General features: G+C 56.9%; 1 protein-coding gene across 1 annotated transcript in view; it reads left to right on the forward strand.

The window, feature by feature from the left end:
* FGF18 (fibroblast growth factor 18) overlaps positions 1 to 21,337 on the forward strand; it is a 35,506-nt gene continuing 14,169 nt past the window's right edge. Inside the window, exons 1-3 of the mRNA XM_033855078.2 lie at positions 1 to 1,024; positions 1,200 to 1,236; positions 15,642 to 15,822. Coding sequence (XP_033710969.1) covers positions 993 to 1,024; positions 1,200 to 1,236; positions 15,642 to 15,822 — 250 coding nt within the window. The 5' untranslated portion in view covers positions 1 to 992. The remainder of the gene's footprint in view (positions 1,025 to 1,199; positions 1,237 to 15,641; positions 15,823 to 21,337) is intronic.

Here is a 21,337-nt window from a genome sequence, read left to right on the forward strand (position 1 = left end):
CCGCACCTAACTGCGTTCTTGGGGACCGCAGCCTGTCCAGTTCTGGCAGCGTTTGCGCCGTGGCGCGGGGTCATTGCGCCCAGGCGCAGAATTCCGACGGCTTCGAGCGCTCACCAGCTCCAGCCTAGCTGGCTCTGCCCCTTCGGAGCTGCCGGTCCCGTCGCCGAGAGTCTGAGCGCCTCCCTCCAGCCCGGAGCCGCCAGGAGAAGGAGGAGGAGGCAGTGGAGAGGCTGCGGCAGGCAGGCAAGCAGGCAGGGCCGCCTTTGATGTGGGCGCGGCGCACCCAGGCTAGCTGAGCGCCCGTCCGGCCGCGCCCCGAGGGGGGAGCCCCCGGGCCCCGCATCCTCATTGTGCCGGCTCGGGCCCGGGCCCGCCCCCGGCCCCCCGCCCCCTCGCCGCCCGCGCGTAGAAAACGCCCCGGCCGCCGCCAGTGGTGGGAGGTGGCGATGCGCACGGCCGGAGAGACGCGGAGGAGGAGACATGAGCCGGCGGGCGCTCAGACGGAGCGGCCGTGACGCGTTCGTGCTGCAGCCGCGCGCCCCGGCCCCGGAGCGCTGACCCCTGGCCCCGCGCAGCCCCGCGCCTCGCCTGGAGAGCGCGCCCCAGGTTCCAGCCCCGCCACGCATGCTGCCCCCGGAGTAAGCAGGGCAGCCAGCCGCCCGCAGACGCCCGGACGGCCGGACGGCCGGCCGACAGTGAGCAAGCTTTCTCGCACCGGCCGGTGCCTCCTGCACAGCGGCGGCCGCCCCGCAGCCCCCGCTCCAGCCCGGAGGGCGCAGCGCTCGGGAGGAGCCGCGCGGGGCGCTGATGCCGCAGGGCGCGCCGCGGAGCGCCCCGGAGCAGCAGAGTCTGCAGCAGCAGCAGCCGGCGAGGAGGGAGCAGCAGCAGCGGCGGCGGCGGCGGCGGCGGCGGCGGAGGCGCCCGGTCCCGGCCGCGCGAAGGGGACATGTGCAGGCTGGGCTAGGAGCCGCCGCCTCCCTCCCCGCCCAGCGATGTATTCAGCGCCCTCCGCCTGCACTTGCCTGTAAGCTCCCGCGTGCGGGGCTGCCCACCCTGCCTGGACGTCTGTCCGTGTGCCTGTGGCTCTGTCTACCCGCCCGGCCGTTCTTCTGACTTTCCGACTGCGTATCTGTCTGTCTATACGCGGGTTCCCCTCCCTCCAGTCCCACTGACTGCCTCTCCATCTCTCTCTCCCGCAGGTGTTTACACTTCCTGCTGCTGTGCTTCCAGGTACAGGTACGTGGGCTTCTGACTCTGACCTCCCCCCCCACCAGCCCCTGTCTCCCGGTACGTGTCTACCCCACCTCCCCCGGGCCGCGCCCCCTCCCTGTGCCCCACCCCTCCTGGGCGCCGAGCCCAGTGCACCTGTTCCCAGGGCGCGGAAGGGTGGCTCCAAATGCGCCCAGCGCGGGCGGGGGACCGGCCAAGGGCAAGGGGCTCTGTTGCGGGACTCAGGCTGGCGCGGGCTGCCACGGCCCCTGTCGGCTTCGGCTGGGAGAAGATGCTCGGAGCCGGCGGCCTCAGCCGCTACAATGTGCCCGGCTCCAAGCCCCCCCCCCTTCCCCCCCACCCCGCTTCCCCGCCCGGCCCGTAGCCGGTGAGGAGTCAGGACGTAGGGATTTTCTCTGCCAACCGTCCCTTAACATCTCCGTTCGCTCTTCCAAACAAAAAGGCTCCTTTCAACCGAGTGGATTTGGAGTCCAGGGAGAAAGCTTCACTTGTAAATTACTCTGTGGTTTCAAAGGCGTTTGCAGCATTGAGAGAAAGACAGAGAGGGAGAGAGAGAGATGTTGTGCTAGGAGGGGAGACTGGGGTGAGAGCGAGCAGAGCGGGGCGCCTGGGCCGAGGGACCACTGCCTGCGAGGCGGCTCCGGAACGGGCCGCGCTCCGCAACGCACACCCTTGCCCAAGGTAGTGCAGCCCTCAGCTGGTTCCCCGCCTAGCTCCCCGCTCGCTCGCTCTCCTGAATCAGAAGAGGGCTTGGCGCTCAGCCTGGAAAGCACTTGCTAAAATCTGATCTGTTACTTCAGCAGCTTTCAGACTCGGGAAGGTCTTGGCACGCAGACAGTTGGAACACTGGGGCTTCCAAAGCCGTGGAAATGAAGGAAAAGGGTTGGGGGGCGGGGGGAGGGAAAGAGAAGAGGGACTGAGGGAGCTGACTTCAGCCCCGATTAGAACCAGACCAGGCTGCCTCAGCTTGGAGGGGGGGCGCAAAGGGAAAGGGAATAGGAAGTACCAGCTGCCCTAGTCCTCCGCCACCTAGTGCTCTGACGGAGGCGCCCTAGGAGGAGCTGGGCTGGGGCCCAAAGAGATTATGGGCCAAAAGAGCCCCTTCCCCCTCTGGGTTGAAGGCAGGTGTCCTCACAGGGTTCCAGAGGATGATTGGGCCTTAGCTTTCTGGATTCCCGAGGTGCCCAGGGAGAGCACCGAGCAGGCAAAGTGGGGGTTCTCCCAGGTGTGTGTGCTGAGCGCTGTTGAGACTCACGGGTCTCTTGCGGAGGGCAGCTGCGGTGGTGGTGGGACTGCTTATCTCCCCTCCCACTCCTAAGAGAGAGCTGTTACCATCGGGATGGACATTGAGGTGAGGGCAACTAGTTGGGACTGGGGGCTGGAAGGATGGATGGACAGACTGATGGGTTCTTTCCTTCTGTTGGCCAGGCTGGGGTCCCTGGTGACTCCTTGAATCAATACAACTGGAGTCAGTAACTTAAGGCTGGCCGTTTGCCAAAGCAGATGTGACCCTGTGTGGTTGCAGGGGGCAGGGTGGGGAATGGCTGGTGTCAGAGAGAGAGGCCAGTGCCAGGTGTAGCCTGCTTGGTTTGCATCTGAGTCCCCAAGCAGAGGGCAGGCCCCAGGGTCACCCCGGGGGACTGCCTGTCTGACCTGGGGGACAGCTCTTTTCCTGAGCGCTGAGCTTGGGGCCGGGGACGATGAAATGGGCATAAAGTAGAGAGACTGTTTCAGACTTTGTGGCCCAGGCCTCTTATTGCCTGCTGCCTCTTGGTCCTTGAAGTGGGGCCCAGGAGGGGCTGCTGTGTGGTCTTTGTGTTCTGGGTGGGGGGGAATGTGAGGGAGGGAACCTGGACTCTGCATCCCACCTCCAAGTCCTGGCCAGAGCTAGAGCCAGCCTGTGGCAGGGAGGGGCGGGGAGGGGAAAGCTGGGTGGGCCGTCTGGGTTAGGTCCATTGGGGTTACGCCTTCAAGCAGGTGAGGGAGCCTCCTCTCCCCCCCCGCCCCACCTCCCCCTTCCTTTGCAGCCTTTCCCGTTGCAAACTGCCTTAGGACTGACTGATGTTTTTAACCCATGATCCATGCACCCTTAGGATATCTAAGGATGGGATTATGGGGGAGGGGTGGTCCCTGAAACACTGTGCAAAACGGTGCCCATATATGCAGTGTATGGGAGACGGTTCTCAGCTCCCCACAGATTTTTGAAAGCACCCATGATTGCTGAAAGATAAAGCAACACTACCCTAGGGAGTTACAGACAAAGTTGGCAGGCTCACATCCTCCTTTATGCTCGAGGGACAAGGTGGAGTGTTAGAGGTAAAGATGAGAGGTGGGACCCTTGTGCTAGTTGCGGGAGTCTGGAGTCTGCTCCCCACTGAGGTGATGGGCCGACACCGGGAGAGCAGCTGCTTCCTGGACAGGGTGCATTTGGAGGGTGGTAATGAGAGCACCCTTGGTGAGCAGGGCCCAGGGGAGGCTCCCTGCACCGTGGGAAGGGCTCAGGGCTTTGCCATCCTGTGGACTGCACCTGAACCCCAGCTCCATCTTTCCCTATATGTAGACCTCTGCGAGACTTAGCTTCATCATTTGTGACATGGGTGGCCCCGAGGATGAATGGTATATGATAGGCGTGGAAGAGGTTTTGCGAATTCTCATCCCCCAGGAGCACGTTGCTCTGCTGGGAACTCTATACACCTATGCCCTTCCTTCCCCCGCCTCCATGTTTTGGGGAACTGGTCCAGTCCTAGCAACAGAGTTTCTGGGCTCCTCCTCTCTTTCCATCCATCATCAGCCACCAAACCCCAAATGGGCCCCTTGCCCCCAGCCACATCTCTGTGAACACAGGCAATGCCAGACACTGCCCGCACTGCCCCCCCCTCACCCCCCGACAATGTGGTGAGCCCCGCCCTCCCCTGCCAGCAACCCTGGGAGCGGGAAGCTGGGAATTTAATAAAATCCCTTCTCCACACGACTTGGGACACCGTGGATAGCTCAAATCGGAAGAATTTTAAAAATTTCCAAGGGGAGCAAGCGGCGTGACCAGTAAATTGCTTTTCTGCACTTGGCTGAGCGCTGACAATGACACCGGGCTGGGCCTTTCACGCAGCTCGGCCGGCACCTGCCTGACATTGTTCCTGCCGCCAGGCTCGGCTAGGTCCTGGCCTTCCCCAGACAGGCCGGGCGTGAGGCGGGCCAGGGCAGGGGGGCCTTCCACTGGCCCCTCGGTCCCTCCCTCCCACAGCGCTGCTTCCTCTCTCACCGCACTTGCTCAAGTTTGGAAGTTTCCTTCCATGCCTTCTCTAAGGCTAACCACCCCCATGCATGGCCTCTTCAGTGGGGTGTAGAACCTCTCTTCAAGCTTGCTAGGATGGGGAAGCCAGAGACAGAGTCCTCTGGGACTCGAAGAGGATGGGACGCTGTCCTATTGGATTGTACTTTTAATTTCTTGAAGAAGCAGCCTCATCCGTCCATTCGTCCATCCAGTCAGGTATCTGTTCATCAAATACTTGCTGGCAGCCTGCTTCTTGCTGCCCCTGGAACATGACTAATCCGTTCCTGGCCTCAAGGAGCTCCCAGTCTAGAGAGGGAGAGTGCCGGATAAACAGGAGTTCCTTCAACCCCACCCCTCCTGTCCCACGCTGTGAAGTGTTGAGAGGTAGAGAGCATCCTCCAGCCTGATGGGGGTGGGGGCAGGGGAGGGGGTGGGGCGGGAGGGGGGAAACCAAGGCCTGGGAGAAGTGACCTGCGTTTGGTGAGAAGGTGCTACTTGTATGAATTTCCAAGTGGCTCTTGCATCAGGAAGTTCCTTTCATCCTTTCTACCATTCTGCAAGGGAGACTGGAGTAGGAGGAATATTATCATATTCCTACCTCACAGATGGAGAAACTGAGGCACAGGGTGGGGAAAGGATTTTTCAAGGCCATGGCTAAGACCCAAGACTGTGAAATCGAGACCTTGTATCCCTTCCAGCACACCAGGCAGACTTTTTCAGAAACACTGCAGTTGTTCGGAAGGAATACTGATAGGGAAATGGAGTCTCAAGAGGCATGCTAGGGGCCCTTAGTGAGAGATCCGGTTGGATCCCCCTGATAGGATCCCTTATCAGGGGATGATCAGAGGCCAGGTGGGCGTCTCTGTGGTTGAGGGCATCTGACTTGGTGTCTGCAAGCCCTGATCTTCCTGGAATGTTCTGGTCTAAGAGGGTTTCAGAGCCAGAGGTGGGTTTGGTTTTTGGGGGTAGCAGGGCCTGGGGGATTCAGCAGTCTCCTTCCAGCTTCTTTCCCAGCATGGAGGGAGATGGGGGCACCCTGCCAGCCTTCCTGCAGCCCAGGAGTGTCACCTGCTCTGAGGCAAGGAGGTGGATTTGGAATATTTCTTGTGGTTGGTGCAGCCAGTGTCCAGCAGGCTCTGGGCAGCGTGTCAGGGCCACAGCGTTGCCTCCTCGTAGCCCTGGGTGGCTGGGAGGGCACATTGGACCCCCAAAGGGAGATGGCTGGGGACAGGAAGAAGAGTTTCTGTCCTCAGTAGGATCTTTTGGTTCTGACCTCGTCCTGGAGCCGGGAAGTTGTTGGTGTGGGAAATCAGGGTGTAGGCCCATCAGGGTAACAACTATACTGGTAGATGCCGCTGGGTATTGCGGGCTCGTTCCGTGGCTGACGCTTTCTCACAGCATCTAGGCTGTGCCTCACAACCAGCCTGGAATTAGGGAATTCTACAGATGAAGAAAGTGAGGCTCAGAGACATAAAATAATCTGCCTTTGTTTGCACAGCAGGAGAGAGAGGCAGAGTGGGATTCAACTCTAGCTTGCCCACTCTAGGACCCAGGCTTATTAAACAGCACTTTAAAGGCTCTGGAATCTGCCAGGCTGGTTCAAAGAGTTGCTCTGCCTTGTCTTTGCTGTGTCACCCTGGACAAGTTACTTAACCTCCCTGGGTCTCAGCTTCTGCACGCATAAAATGGGAAGAAAACAACCAACAAGACAACTCCTACTTACTAAGGGTGTGGAGCAGGGGAGAGTGCAGAACCCAGGGCTCTGAAATCTTGTCTGCCTTTCAAGACCTAGTCCCTGCGTCTCTTGTTCTGGGAGGACTCCCTTGTTTCCACCCCTCTGTCAGTGGATTAAGCTCCCCTCGCCCATGGCACTGCCACCTCCTGGTGACTGGGGAGAGGGAAGGTGTTGTTTCCTTTCTGAGGGCCGGGATCGTCTGATGAACATCTGTGTGCCCCATATTTTGTGCGGGGTTGGGTCTCCCCCCTACTCACAAGGACCCATGTCTGAGCACTTAGCGAAGGGCAACGCCAAGGGCCCTGTCAGTGTGGCCCAGGCTGGAGGAGAGCCACTGGGCCTCCGGAAGGGCTGAGGCCCGCTGTTGGCACCTTGGGTCTGACAGTAGGGATTTGTTCTGGAACAGCAGTGCGTAAGCGGGCCCCTCGGGCTTTAGTCAGTCTTGCTGGTAGGGCCTGGAAGGTGACTGGGTTTTGTTTGTTCCGACATCTAAACCGCGTAAGGCCTCAGGCCCATTTGAAATGCTGCTGTGCCCAGGATGGGGCCAAAGACAAGCCCCCCATAGGCCACAGGGCGGAAGGACTCTCAGGATGCCTGGGATGGAGTCCTGGCTCTGTCGCTGGCTCATTGTGTGCCTCAGTTTCTCCACCTGGGGATCAGTGAAGTGAGCTAGGCGGCTTCTGTGTTGCTTGAATGTGTGGGCTTTGGCATAGGAAAGACCTTGGTTTGAATCCTATCTGTGCTGCTGAGCCACTGTTCAGCAAATTTCTTAACCTTCCACCCTCTGCACCTTGGTTTTCCCCATCCGTATAATGGGGTAACGAAAGGTACCTACTTCTCAAGGGTTATGGTGAGGACTGAATAGGATAATGCACACAGGGTAGCTAGCACTGCGGCTGACCCTCAGTAAATAACTGAGTAATAGTAATTGCTCGATCAATTGTATGCCCTGTGTGTGTGTTAACATGCTGCAGCGTGCTGAAGAAAGCTAGGAAGGCTGTGCTTCTTGCATTGGTGACATCAGGCCCCCTCTAGTCTGAGCATAGGTCTTGGATTTAGGTCTGAATTTTATCCTCATTGCACCACTCACAGGCTGTGTGCCCGTGGGAAAGATCCTTAACCTCTCTGAGTCTCTACCTCCTCGTCAGTTGAGAAATAGGAATAATAATACCATTCCTAGGGCCTGTGGGGAGGATTAATTGAAACCATGTCTCGGACCTGGTATGCGGTAGGCATTCAATTATGGCGCTGCTCCTCATTACCAATCAGCAAACATGGCTGGCCCTGGACTGGGTTTTGAGCGGGATGAAGAAGACATCTAAGGCTTCAGCTTTTTTCCTCCGCGATCCCTGTGAAGAGATGGCAGGTGCTTTGGCAGCTCCCCATCCCACCTCTGCCTTGGAACCTCTTAGCCCTTTGTCATTGCTCTGTGACCCAGTGCGTTCTCTGCTGGGGCTCACAGGGATGTAGAGGGGCTCAGGCTCTGGACACAACCCACCTGGGTCATACCCCACCTCGGCCACTTGGTAGCTGCATGATTGAGTGAATTCTCAGCTTCTCTGTGGTTCATCTTTAATATAGGCATCAGGGTGGACCCTCCCTCCTGGGGTTGCTATAGCGGGTGAACGGTGGTCACTTGGGGGAAGCACTTGGCCCAGCACATGGCTCATTATAAGTGCTGAGTAAATGTGAGCTGCAGTTATACATTTGACTCTGGGGTGCCTAGAGGCCTGCTTGTCCGCCAGCTCCTGGTTCCTGGAAGTCACAGGAGGCCTGGCCCATCCCGTGGGCCCTGTGGCACCTGGCACGGACCTGGCATGCAGCATGAATGTCAGCAAGTGGGTGGGGAGAACAGCTTCTCTGAGGGCCGGGCATCTGTATGGAGCCCCCCAACCCTGTACCAGGTGTGGGGCACGGGGTGCTCAGGACCTGTCCCAGCCCGCAGGGATTTGAGAGAAATCTGAGGGATCTGTGCAGGGGGCAGGGGCCCAAGGGTGCAGAGGGTGTTCTGACGAAGGGCCCTGAAACCAGACTCAGGGCAGGAGGATCTCGCCTGGGAAGGTGCGCCATTTGAATCTTGAAATAGGAACAAGCTGGGTGAAGAAGACTCTTTGAGTGTCTCTCTCTGTGTGCGTGCGTGCGTGCGTGTGCGTGCGTGCGTGTGTGCAAAAAAGCCTTTGCAGGCACATGGACCATTTCTACACGGAGCAGGGAATACCTTGCTCAGGGGACTCCAAGCTGTTTGGAATGGCTGTCGCATCAAGTTCAGGAATGGAGGCGATATAAAAGGCCGTGGTGGGCATCGAATGCCAGAATAAAGGGCTTGTTTATTACCTCTTTGACATGCATGACCCCTCTCCCCACCCAGGGGCTTCAAGGGAGAGAGACTGGAAGGAAGGAGAAAAGGAGGAAAGAAGGGAGCATGGGTCTTTAGGAGTCCCCCGCCCCCCCCCCCCCCCCCCCCCCCCCGCCGCCTCAGGCTGGCTGCAGGGTTGACGGGCCGCGGCACCCATATTGACAATCTGTACAGAGCAGGCTGATGTATGGGGAAGAGGAGCTCCCGGTCAGCGCCTTGGGTGGCAGCACCCCCCTCCCGTGCTGGCGGCTCAGCCCTGCCAATCAATACATTGACAGCCCCAGGAGCTTAATGGACAGGTTGGGGGTAGGGAAGGGCCCTTTGGAACATCCCTGTGTCCTGGCTGGGATGGATGTGGGGAGTGTGACAGGAGAAAGGGGAGAAACCTGGGGCTAAGGGGTGACTGCAGGCATCAGTCTGAGTGAACCAAGCTCCAATTCAGGGGTGGGCCCAGCCTCCCTCCTCCGCTTTCTGTCCAGGGGTGTCAGCTAGGGGAAACTGATGGACTCCAGAGCCAGAGGTGGGTTCAGTTTTGGCTGCATCAGTTTCTGTACAACTGAGGCAAATCCCTTAGCCTCTCTGTTTCTCCCTTTATCATGGGGATGGTAATCGTTCTGACCTGCCCAGGTCCTGCGAGGAGCGAGGAGACCGTGCCTGGAAAGTGCTTAGCTTGGACCCTGGCACTGAGCGAACGCCCACTAAGTGGGAGCCGGCGTTAGTTTCGTGCTCAACGACGATGATAACCCCCGGAGCGCTATGACTGGCATCAACTCCTGGGCCTGAGTCCAGGCTTGCTCTTGAGGAAGAGTTTGGGAGCTGCATCTCAGGGTGGAGGGGGTGCTGACTCTACAAGGGGCCACTCCTGGAATGGGGTGCAGGTCTCAGGTTTGAATCCAGAATTTGGAGAAGCTCCGAAAGCCCTTGGCATGGCTGGCCCCAGTGCTGCTTCTGGAGGGGGAGGCAGGCAGGGGTGGAATGTGGCCGCAAGTCTGTGGGCTGCCTCTCCTGGGACCAGGGAGACCCTCCCTTTCTGGGCAGGCTGCCTGGGGACAGGGGCTCGGATTCTCTGAGGCCTCGAGGATGGGTACCTGGGCGGGAGGGGCAGTCTGACCCCTTCCTTCTCTCTCGGGTAGGGGGTGAGCTCAAGGCCTCAGTCCTTTCATGTTTAATCCTCCACCTCAGTCCCTGCCCCACATATGGCTTGTGGCTGGAGCCAATTGCTTTCCTGAATGGGAGAAAGGAGGTGGGTGACAGAGAGAAAGGAGAATAGAGCAGGAGAGGGTGAAGAGACGGGGAGCGGAGGTTCTAGGCTGGACGGGATTCAAATCTTGATTCTTTTTTGCACCAATTTTGTGCCTTTGGACAAGCAATGTAACCTCTCTGAGCCTCAGTTTCCTCATCTGTAAAATGGGGATGATAACCGTACCAACTCATAGGGCTGCTCTGGGGATGACGTAAGATAAGTTAGTTAAAGTACTTCTTAGTATGGAGAACATGCTCCATAAGTAGTGACTGTTTAGAAAATAAGAAAAAAGAAAAAAAAAGGTGACTCTCCTTACTTATGTTTTTCTGAGGTAAATAATTGTAAGCAATCTCATTCTGCTGATGAGAAAACTGAGGGTTAAAGAGATCAAGTAAGTTGGTGATTTTGGGGTGGAGCCAGGTCACACCCGAGGTCAGTGAGTGCTATTGTTGAACGTGTGTGGTGTGGGTGTGCTGATGTAACGTGTGTATTAGGTGATGTGTGATGTGGCAGATGTTGGTGTGAGGCGAGCCCAGGAAGAAATAGGAAGCCGCTTCAGACATGACTTCAGAGCCAGGAGTGGATGGGTGAGGTTGAAACCTTCGGTCAGAGGGAGCAACTGTGGTTATCGGATTCCCTGGCGGGAGGGGGAACCTGGGTGGACGTCTGTAAGCTGGCCCTGGGGTTGGAGTGGGGCTCACCCCAACCTCTTTTCACCCCATGGTAGTTTCCCCCCGAGGTGCCTAAGAGAGGAGGCTTGGAAGCTAGGCGGGGGCTGGATGGTAAAGGACTACATGCGGGCGCTGTGCAATGGGTAGTGGGGAGCCAGGCAGATTTGGGAGCAGGAAAACCCCTCACCTCGTGCACTAGAGCCTGAGACTGCAGGCGGAAGGTGGCGGGCTCTGTCCCACTAAGCACCGCGTCCGTGCTGGGATCTCGGGTTGCAGCCCCTGTGCAATTCCCGGATCGGGGAGTGAATATTTCCACCAGAGCGCAAGCCCCTCAGAGAAGGGGTGGGTCGCCCTGGGGGGTAACAGGGGTCTCAGCCAGGCTGCAGGGGGACCCCACTGTAGGCTACCCTGCTGCGGGAAAAGCTATCTCGACCTCGAAGATAATCCGTGAGTATGGGGTGGGGGAAGGAGAGCCTTTGGTAAGGCACCTTGCTCTGCCCCAGGAGACACCCTGTCTGTGCCAGCCGTGCTCGCCTTGCGAGAGCCGCAGCATTTTGATTTTTGACACACTGCAGCTTTTCAAGGCCCCTGATGATTATGCACCTGGATGGGTTTAGAGAGCAGCTCTGACTGTTCTAGGAAGTCCTGGAAGACAGGCCCCCTCTTGGGCGGCGAGGCCGGGTAGCAGGAAAGGAGGAGCGAGAGGATGTTCCTGAGTGGCCCCGCTCTGCATGCGCTCTGCAGGCAGGCCCTGGAGCTCTGTGGCCCCGGAGAGGTGCCTCAGAGGTCCAGTCTGTGAGATGGACTCTAACTGGTGCCTACCTCCACGGGTGCTTAAGGAATTTGACGAGGTACCATGTCTTGAGGGCTTCTTAGCAGAGTGCCTGGAACAGAGGAAAGCTTAGCAATTGATGGCTTTAAAAACCCTCTCTGGGACACTTGCTCATCTGGGTAGTAAGTGATGGGGCTGATTTTGGCTGCCAAGTTTTCCTCTTCCTGGCCACAGTGATTTAGCAGACATTTGCCAGGTGCCTTGTGGGGGCAGACCTGGAGGTTCAGGGATGAACCAGGGAAACTGGACTCTGGGGACAGTAAGCCATTACAGTAGTGTCCAGAGGCTGTAAGCCAGCCTGAGGCCGGAGGGCAGGAAATAATTCCAGAGGAGGTACCTAAGGGCAGGTGTCATCCGGGCAGAGGGGCTGTGCAAAGACCTGGAGCCCCCCAGAGGTCTTGCCCAGGAAGCCCAGGGGTCTTCCTGCCTTTTCAAAAGGACGGACTCTGTTTCCATGTCCGATGCCGCCCCTGTTACCGCCCTCGGGATTGATGTGGCCACAGAGTACGGCTTAAATGGTGGAAGCTGGGCAAGATGGATTGTTCCCCCGCATCCTGGGGAAGGGCCGCTAGAGAGCCCCTGCTGACCCTGGGTCACCCATGCTGCCTCTGTCCAGTGCGCCAGGGAGAAAATCATTAATGGGAGGCTGGCTTCTGGGGCAGGGCAGTTCCCCTAGGGGACCTGGGGTGAGGAGATTGGTTTGACCTCTGGTCAATAAGGTCTCCTGTGAGCAGGAGGAGATCTGGAGGACAGGGAGGGAGGCCGGAGGCCTGGCCTTGGGGGAGGGGACAGGGCCAGGCCACCTCGGGAGGTCCTTCCAGGAACGTTGAGGGCCACGGGCGGGGGTTCTTCAGGATACATGCCCACCAGGTGTGGGCCTCAGGGGGCACTGGAGCTCTAGCCTCCCTAAGCATTAGGATGTGAAATGAGGAAAGTCCCAGGTGTGAGACTGGGCTGTGAACGGGCTGGCCGTTTAGGGTAGTGGAAGTGAAGAGTGTGCACTCTGGGTGCACCAGCGGCCAGGCCCCGCACCACCGGGCTGTGCAGCTCAAAGCAACTGACTTAACTCTCCTGAGCCTTAGTTTCTACATCTGTTAAATGGGGGTGATAAGCATTCCCACGTCCTAGGGTTGTCGGGATGATCAAAAACAATAACATCTTCCCAAACCGTAATCTGAGCGGCAGAAGTTCCTCGTCTCAAAGGACGTGAGCGTGTGATCCCCTTGTGTCCTGGGGAGGCTTCTGTTAGCAGGGCTTCACCAAGAGCCTCTTAAAGGGCTCCCTTGTATCCTCTCAGCAGTTATTTGTGTCTGCTGAGCGCTTAAATCTGTACCAGGCAACTGTTCTAAGACTGTATGTTTAATATTCAGAGCAACCCACAAGGTGGATGCCATTGTCACCACTCTCAGTAAGTTGCCTGGGGACCCTTAGCTAGGGAGTGGCTAACCCTGGGGTTTTTTGTGTTTTTTAAGACTATAGTTGATTTACAATGTTGCATTAATTTCTGCTGTACAACAAAGTGTATCAGTTATACATACACATATATCCACCCTTTTTTAGATTCTTTTCCCATATAGGTCATTACAGAGTATTGAGTTCCCTGTGCTATACAGTAGGTCCTTATTAGTTATCTATTTTATATATAGTGGTGTGTATATGTCAATCCTGGTCTCCCAATTTATCCCCCCACCCCTTTCCCCCCGGTAACCATAAGTTTGTTTTCTATACCTGTGACTCTATTTATCCTTTGTAAACAAGTCCCTCTGTACCGTTTTTTTAGATTCCACATATAAGTGATATCATATGATATTTGTCTTTCTCTGTCTGACTTATTTCACTCAGTATGACAGTCTCCAGGTCCATCCATGTTGCTGCAAATGGTATTATTTCATTCTTTTTTATGGCTGAGTAATAGTCCATTGTATATATATGAACCACATCTTCTTTATTCATTCCTCTGTCGATGGACATTTAGGTTGCTTCCATGTCCTGGCTATTGCAGATAGTGCTGCAGTGAATGCTGGAGTGCGAGTATCACTTCGAATTACGGCCTTCTCTGGATGTATGCTCAGGACTGGATTTTGAACCCGGATCCTGCTCACCACTGTACTGGTGGGGCCCACTGAGGTGGAGCTGAAAGCAACACTTTGGGGCCACATGGCCTGGGGCTAACTCTGCCATTGCTTGCTCTGTGACCTTGTTGGTTCAGCTTCGGAGCCTCCGTTTCCTCATCTGTAATGTGGCCTAATGTTTCCACCCTGAGGATGATAGTGAAAGTTCAATAATGTCGTCCAGGTGAAGTGTCTGTGGAGCCTAGGCTGGGATTGGAGGACATGTGCAGGTCAGCAGGGGAACAGAGACCCTGCAATGAGGAAAACATGGTCCCTACCCTGGAGAGCTCACAGCTGAGAGCTGAGACAGATGCTTGGACAGCCCCAATTCCAAGAGCCCCATCATGGGCTGAGTGGGGTCACGCTCTTGTGGGAACGGGGTCCTGCAAGCCTAGCGTGCCTAGAACAAACGCAGAACGCTGTCTGGACTTCAAGAATTGTTCAGCTTTCTGGTTAAGATGGGCTGGGACAGGCATACAATTATCAGGGCGTAGGAAAACCTAATTCAATGCTGAATGGGATGACAGACTCCACATCTTTTCAATGTTCACTTGTTCATTCATACATTTGACAAATGTTTGAGTTCCTACTATGCTGTGTGCTGGAGATAGAGCAGAAAACAAGTGGGGGAGACAGACAAAAACTAGATAAATAGATGTTATGTGAGGTTGATCAATGCTAGAAAGAAAATCAAAGCATGGTAGAGAGATGAGAAGTGACAGAAGTGGGGGCTGCCTCAGAGAAGCAGTCAAGGAAGTCCTGTCTCAGGACGTGACATGTGAGCAGAATGAATTAGAGGAGCCAGAGTGCAAAAATCTGGGAAAGAGCACTGAAGCAGAGGGAAGAGCAAGTGCAAAGGCCCTGAGGCATGTGTGTATTTTGTGTTTGGAATGCTCAGAGCCCTAATAAGACAGCCAGTGTAACTGGTGGGGAGGGAGTGGTAAAAGATGAAGGTGGAAAGCAGTTGGGGGCTCATCTTTTTTTTTTTTTTTTGCGGTACGTGAGCCTCTCACTGTTGTGGCCTCTCCCGTTGCGGAGCACAGGCTCCGGACGCGCAGGCTCAGTGGCCATGGCTCACGGGCCCAGCCGCTCCGCGGCATGTGGGATCTTCCCGGACCGGGGCACGAACCCGTGTCCCCTGCATCGGCAGGCGGACTCTCAACCACTGCACCACCAGGGAAGTCCGGGGGCTCATCTTGCAGGGCCCTGAGGCCCTGGTGGGGACATTTATCTAAATGCGATGGGAAGCCCCGGAGAGTTTGGAGGGGAGGGTTGCACAAGGTGATTGGGTTTGGGAAGATGGACTACCAGGGGGAAAGAGTAGAAGCAGGAGGCTGGTGAGGAGGTGGGTGCAAATTGTCTACGTGAGAGGCCGTGTTCAGGGAAAGGAGACGGGAGAGATACGTGCTGGCGTAGCCAGAGGTGGCTTCCTGGAGAGTGTGGTCGGACATGAGCTAAACCTCCAGGGATACAGGGAATTTTGATGAGAGATGCTAAGCAAAGGCTTCTCCACGAGGGGCTAGGGATGTGGTCAAATGCTTGGTGGTGGAGGCGAGCATAGGACACTTGGGATGTGGAGAGGAGACCGCCCCCAGCATCAGCTCCAGGGGGAGAAATGACATTGGGCTCTGGTTCATTCGTTCCCAGGAAGAAATTTGCCAGGTCTCCTTCCTTCCCTGCTGAGGACCTAAACAGGAATTAACTGCCCCCATCCATTTCCCATCTCCATATTGATTTTGGTACTTTTCTTCCCATTTGCTCACTGTATCCTAACAGCCACCCTGGGGTGTAGTCAGGCTGGAGGCTCTGCTCCCCTGTTTTACTGGGGAAGAACCTGAGGCGGAACAAACCATGGGCCCAAGGTCACATGGGAAACTCCACTCCATCCTTCTTGCTTTAATTTGGGGGTGTGGTGGAAAGATAGCAAACGTTGCTGTCAAATAGACCTAAACCTGATTCTTAGCTTTGTTGCTTCCTGGCTGGGCCACCTTGGGCAACTTACCTCATCTCTCTGAGCCTCAGTTGCCTCATCTGTGAAATGGGGGTGGTAACAGGGCAATTACGAGCGTGTGCTGATGCCTGACCCAGAGCTGACATAGAGGAGACCCTGGCTCTTTGTTGTGAATGTGGTTCCTGCACACAGGGACTCTGGACTTCCAGAGTAGCTCACCATCTCCCCTTTCCCTGCTCAGGTGCTGGTGGCCGAGGAGAACGTGGACTTCCGCATCCACGTGGAGAACCAGACGCGGGCTCGGGACGATGTGAGCCGTAAGCAGCTGCGGCTGTACCAGCTCTACAGCCGGACCAGCGGGAAGCACATTCAGGTCCTGGGCCGTAGGATCAGCGCCCGCGGCGAGGACGGGGACAAGTATGGTAAGTGTCAACCCCCTCCCCCCCCCCTCGACCGTGTACACATTCTTCCTGGCCTCTGAGACCTCAGGTTCAAATCCCAGCTCTGCCGTGTCCTGGCTGTGTGATCTTGCGCCTGGCGCTGAGCCTTTCTGGGCCTCAGTTTCCTCATCTATAAAATGGGGATGCAGTAGTGCATCCCTGAGAGCCTTATTGGGAGTAGTAACTGAAGACATGAATAAAGCATGCTCTTGCTGGTAAATGCCCCATAAATGCCAGTCGTCATGGGTATCCGTGGCAACCTGCTCCCCACGGCATTGCTTCCCCAGGTTCAGATGCTCGGAGGGGTGGGAGCCTCTGGGGCACGCTTTTTGGATGCTGGTGGTGGTGGTGGAAATTGGCCCGGCGTGAGTGTGTGTGCGCATACGTGCATATGTGTGTGACAGTGTGTGCATGTGCACAGGCCTGTGTGTGTGTGCTCTGCGGGCCTGAGCTTGTGCACCTGTGAGGCGTGGGCACTCACAGCACCTTGGGCCATGGTCCCCATGACCTGCCCTTGACCCTGGAACTGCCCAGCTCTCTTCTGGGGTGTTTAGGAAGCATCACCTGCCCCAAGCTGCCTCTGCAGAGGGGCTGGGAGGAGTGAAATAACCCTGACTCCCTTCCCTCCCTAAGCCCCCAACCCACAAAGACCCTCCGCAGTGAGTGAAGCAGGCAGGACTCCTCCCTCCCAGAGCCTGGAGGGGATTTAGGGGCCAGACACTGAGCAAATACTGACCACACCTCCATCGCTTCCTACCTTCTCAGGCCCAGGTTCTGGGAGGTGTCCCAGGCCCCAGCCTTGGGTGGGGGGGAGCCGGGGCTGTAGGTGGCCACGGTACGTGCGTGCCTGCGGCCGAGCCTGCCGGCCTGGGTTTCTCCGAGATGATGCTCCGTCTGCCCGCCAGCCCCTGCCCATTGCAGTCAAGACATGACAACAAGACAAATAATTTCTTGGATCTTTTATCTTGGACACCATTTATTTTCCCTCAGCCCCGGGGCAGGACTGACCTCATGGTAGGGCCCAAGTGTGGCAGCTGCACCGTCACTGGGGGCTGGGCCAGGCTGGGCTGGGCAGGGCTGGGCCACGCTGGGCTCCTGCTTCTCCAGGCCAGCTGCCTCCCCTCCCTTCTCCTGCCCCATCACTCTTTACTGCCTCCATCCCTCCCTCCCTCGTCCCCCTTCTTCCTTTCTCAGTCTGGCTGCTTCTCCTTTTATCTGGGCATCTCTCTCTCTGAGTCCTTCTCCCTTCCTTCTGGCTGTTTCTGTCCATTTCTCTGGCTCCCCCCTCCTCACCATCTCTGTCTTTCTCCCTGCTTCCCTCTCTCCGACCACAGCTTTCCATCCCTCCTCCCCATCTCTCCCAGGCCCTCTGCTGGCCGCCTCTCTGGGGCCTCGTCTCTCTGTGCCCCCCCTCCGTGGACGCCTGGCTGTGCTGGGCAGACCCAGGTGCTGGTTTTCCCTGGGATCTGCTGTCCAGTTGCTGCCAGGGAAGGGGCAGCTGGCTGGCTGGGGCGGGAGGGAGGTGCCCTCCTGGGGAGTCCCCGGAGCTCTGGCTGGCCCCTCCAGGCTGGGAGAGTACAGGGGGGTCAGACTCTGGTCTGAACCATCTGTCCAGGCTCTGAGATAGGAGTCAAGAGCTTGGGAGGGAGAGGAGGCCGGAAATGGCCGGCCCCTCCCTCCAGAAGCCACTTGTCCTCTCATTTCCTCTGCCTGGACTGGAGACTGGGGGGATCTCACCTGCTGTGTAACCTTGCCTTCTCTGAGCCTCAGTTTCCCTCTGTACATTACAAGGGCTGTACCAGAGCAGTGCTTCTTAAACACTAACGTGCATCGGAATCACTGAGGGTTCTTATTACAATGCTGATGTTGATTCAGAGAGTCTGGGTTGGGGCCTTGAGCTCTGCATGTCTAACAAGCGCCCTGGTGGTGCTGGGGGACCACCCCTGGAGTATCCAGGGACTCGCCCGCCTTGGCTTCTCCTCCAGCTCCACAAACTCTAGATTTAATGATTCTCTGTCAGGGAATATGTTTATCATTCCTCCAATCCCCCAACACCCAGGGCAGCCAGGGGCCTTGCTGGCCGCTGAGGCTGCTCTATTTAAATGTCGCATTAGAAACGCAGATGAGGCGAAGGGATCCCATCTGCGAGCCCTGGGAGAGGAAGTGAGACAATGGAGCCAATTGAGGCTTCCAATCTAGATAATCAATACAAATATTATTGGGAGGGTGATTTATGTGGCCAAGCCGGGCAGGAGGATGGGGCTGTGTTAGAGGCTTGCCCTGCCTGTGGGGGAGGGGCAGCCAGTAGTCCTCAGTCAGGCCAGGGGGCCCAGGATGGTCTGAGAACCTGCTCCCTCCTTCTCAGGGCTCCATCCAGCTGAAAGAATGGTGTCTTCTGAGACTTGCATTCATACACAGTTAGAATGCAGTCTGGGAATTTCAGCAAACACCAAGTATAAACAATGCCTATAAATGCCTGGAATCTGGAATCCCCAGAAACGCCCGGAGTCTCAGATCTGAGTCTGTACAACACTCAGAATCTCAGATTTGACAGCGTCCCGAGGCGCTAGACCCCATAGGCAGGTAGGTGCAAGAGTTTCTCCCCATGGCTCCCTGAAGCTTTCCCGGAGCACTCTGAGGGCCCTGAGGTTGGCTGTTCCAGGAATGCAGGACTGTCTTAGCTTTAGGTTCGGCTCTGGAGGGAGAGGTATGCTGCCCAGGGGGCTAAAGGCTTAGGTAGTGGGACACCTGGCAGGCCAGGAACTGGGGGAGGGCCACCCTGCCCACCCGGGATTATTACATCAGCCCCTCCCCTTCCTGCCCTTGGTCCTGGTCACCTTTGGCCTGCAGGTAGTTGCCACCTTGAAGAAACAGCACTGGGCCAGGAGGCAGGACCCCTGGGTTCCAGTGGCAGCTCGGTCGCTGAGCAGCCCCCAGTGCGGGGGACAAGCACGTCTGGCTCTGGGCCTGGTTTCTTCACCTGCCAAGCAAGGATGAGAAGGCCCCACTCTACCTGCCTCCAAGGTTGATGCCCTTCAGCTGGGATGTGGAGGTGTCAGCACCCCCTGGCTACAGGAAGCAGGGCTGCTGGGTGGTGGGACTTGAGTCTCAGCAGAGGAGCACCTGGGGTCAGCTGAGCCAGCCCTCAGGGAGCGGGAGGGGCCCCAGCACCAGGGATGGTGGTGTGGGAGCAACTCTGCTTTTATAAGCCACATGGTTGGCTATTCCTGCCTATTTTCATTTGCAGAAAAGGGCTTCTCTACCTGATTAAGAAAAAAAGGCCAGAACACCCAAGGTTTTGCAGTAGGCCAGCCTCCCAGGACTGACAGTGCCCAGAACATCCCCGAGCAGGCCTCCGGAGGGGCTGTGATAGCCAGGGAGGTGGTCTTTTGAGAGGGTGGGCATGTGGACTCTGGAGTCGAATGGAATTGGAATCTCAGTTCCACCACTTACGAGCTGGAGACCTTAGGTGTGTGTTAGCCTTTCTGGTCCTGTTTACTCTTTTGTAAAATGGGGTAATTGAAATGAGAGAATATCTTCTTCTCAAAGAGTATATGATTATTAAAGCAAGAATATTCATAATAACCACCTGAACTCCGTGCTGTTGTATGGCGGCAGGGGGGTACCGTCATAGGCTCAGGTGAAGGTTTCCCCTCTCGAGAACGGGTTCATGCGGCTTCCAGAAGGGATACTGCTTCCCTCCCCTTAGTGGGGCCCTGGCATGTCAGCTGCGGTTTAGAAGAGGCTTCTTCAGCATGATTCCAAGCAGCAGGGCGGACTGGCCACGCTCTGGCTGCCGTCTCAGGCTGGATGCGGAAGGGTATCTCGACCCTTCTGTTGCGTGCGGTCCGGTCTCTCAGTTCACACCTGGATCCCTCCCTCACTGGGCGGTACAGCGGTGAGTGAGACCACCCAGGCCCAACCCTCAAGGAGCTCCCAGGCGAGAGCCCCTTCTCCTTTCTAGGGGCTGACTCTGAGTAGGAAGAGCCTGGGTCCCTCACTCTCGGTGTCCCCTTGGGCACTTTCCATCCCGTCCCTGCATCAGTGAGTTTCCTCACAATTGTGGGAAGGCATGGGCAGGGCACCGAGTGTGTACTGTGTGGGCTTGTTCCAGTTAGGCATGGATTAGTCTGTGATTCCAGCTGTGTCACCACCGCTCAGGGTCACAGGGAGTCAGCCTGCCCCAGCATGGGCTCTGCCCCTCGAGGCAGCTCCCCCGTTCACCCTTGCCCCTCTGAGAACGTGAGCTCCTTGAAAGCAGTGACCTTTCTGCCTGTCTGCATGTCCAGTACATGTCCTGAGAGCAGGCCCCCCTTAAAGGTTACTGGATAAATGAAGAAAATAATTACGGGGCCACGCAAAGCACGATCAGGGGCTGACTTGCGTGACTCACCTAGGAAAGTATGTGGGGTCTTCCAGGGCTTTTGCTGGAAGTGGGAGGGGGCCCTCTGGTCCCCGTGTCTCTCATTCTGGTACCTGCTGCAGGGCTGTGCTGGAGCAAGGAGCCAGGTCCTTTGGGCTGGCTGGTGTGGCTGAGGCAGCAGAGACTCTCTTCTCTGAGTCTGACGGCCCATAGTCCCTTCTCCGTACCACAGTCCAAAACGTGAGACTGTGTCACTCTGTTAGTCAAAGGCTCTCAGCTCATTTAGAATGCAGTCCAAGTCCCTGGCTCGGCAGCAAGGCCTGGTGTAGCCTGGCTCCTGACTCGCACACTAACCTTGGGCTCTACTGCCCCGTCCTTGCCCGCTCTGCTCCAGCCCCAGCGAGCTTCCTGCTGCCCTTGGAACACGCCAAGCATGTCCCCAGCTAAGGGCCTTTGCTGTGTCCTCAGCCTGGGGACGCCCTTCTCCCAGATGTCCCCATGGCTTTTGCTCCCTCGCCGTTCAGTTGTCCCCTTATCAGGGAATTCCTGTCTCTGTCCTCTCGTGGGTATGTTTCTCTTCCTAGCACTTATTGCTACCTGAGGTTCTGGTAAGTATTTAGTTATTCGCTCTCTGTGTCTCCTGTTATAGTGTAAACTCTAAGGCTAGGCCGCTTCAGTCTATTGTGTTCACTGCCGTATCCCCTGCACAGAGCCAGCCACAAACAACGGTTCAGTACATGCTTGGGCCAGTGAATACATGGCTGACCCATGTGTGCGTCCGGGAGTGTAGATGGGACCACTTCCCCGGGGCGGGGGCAAGTGCCTGGCACAGAGCCCAGCACACAGTAGGTACTTGGGCAATCCGTGCTCCCTTCCTCTTCTCCTGTCCTCCTCTCCCATCCTTCCTTCCAGCCAGCCTTGCATCTTGCAACAAGGATACAGTGAGCGACAGGACCAGCTTCCCCGAGGGGCGCTCCCAGCTGGGAAGGGGCATTAATATCTCTGTCTGAACCCCCTGCCCTCTGAGCTCATGTTCCACGACTTCTGTCCCCAGTGAGGAGTGGCCACCCACACGTCGCTGACTCTGCAGCTCAAGTGGCCACATGAGAGATACAGCTAGGATTAAATATAGCT

This window comes from Tursiops truncatus, chromosome 3 (assembly GCF_011762595.2).
Source record: "Tursiops truncatus isolate mTurTru1 chromosome 3, mTurTru1.mat.Y, whole genome shotgun sequence".
NCBI lineage: Eukaryota > Metazoa > Chordata > Mammalia > Artiodactyla > Delphinidae > Tursiops > Tursiops truncatus.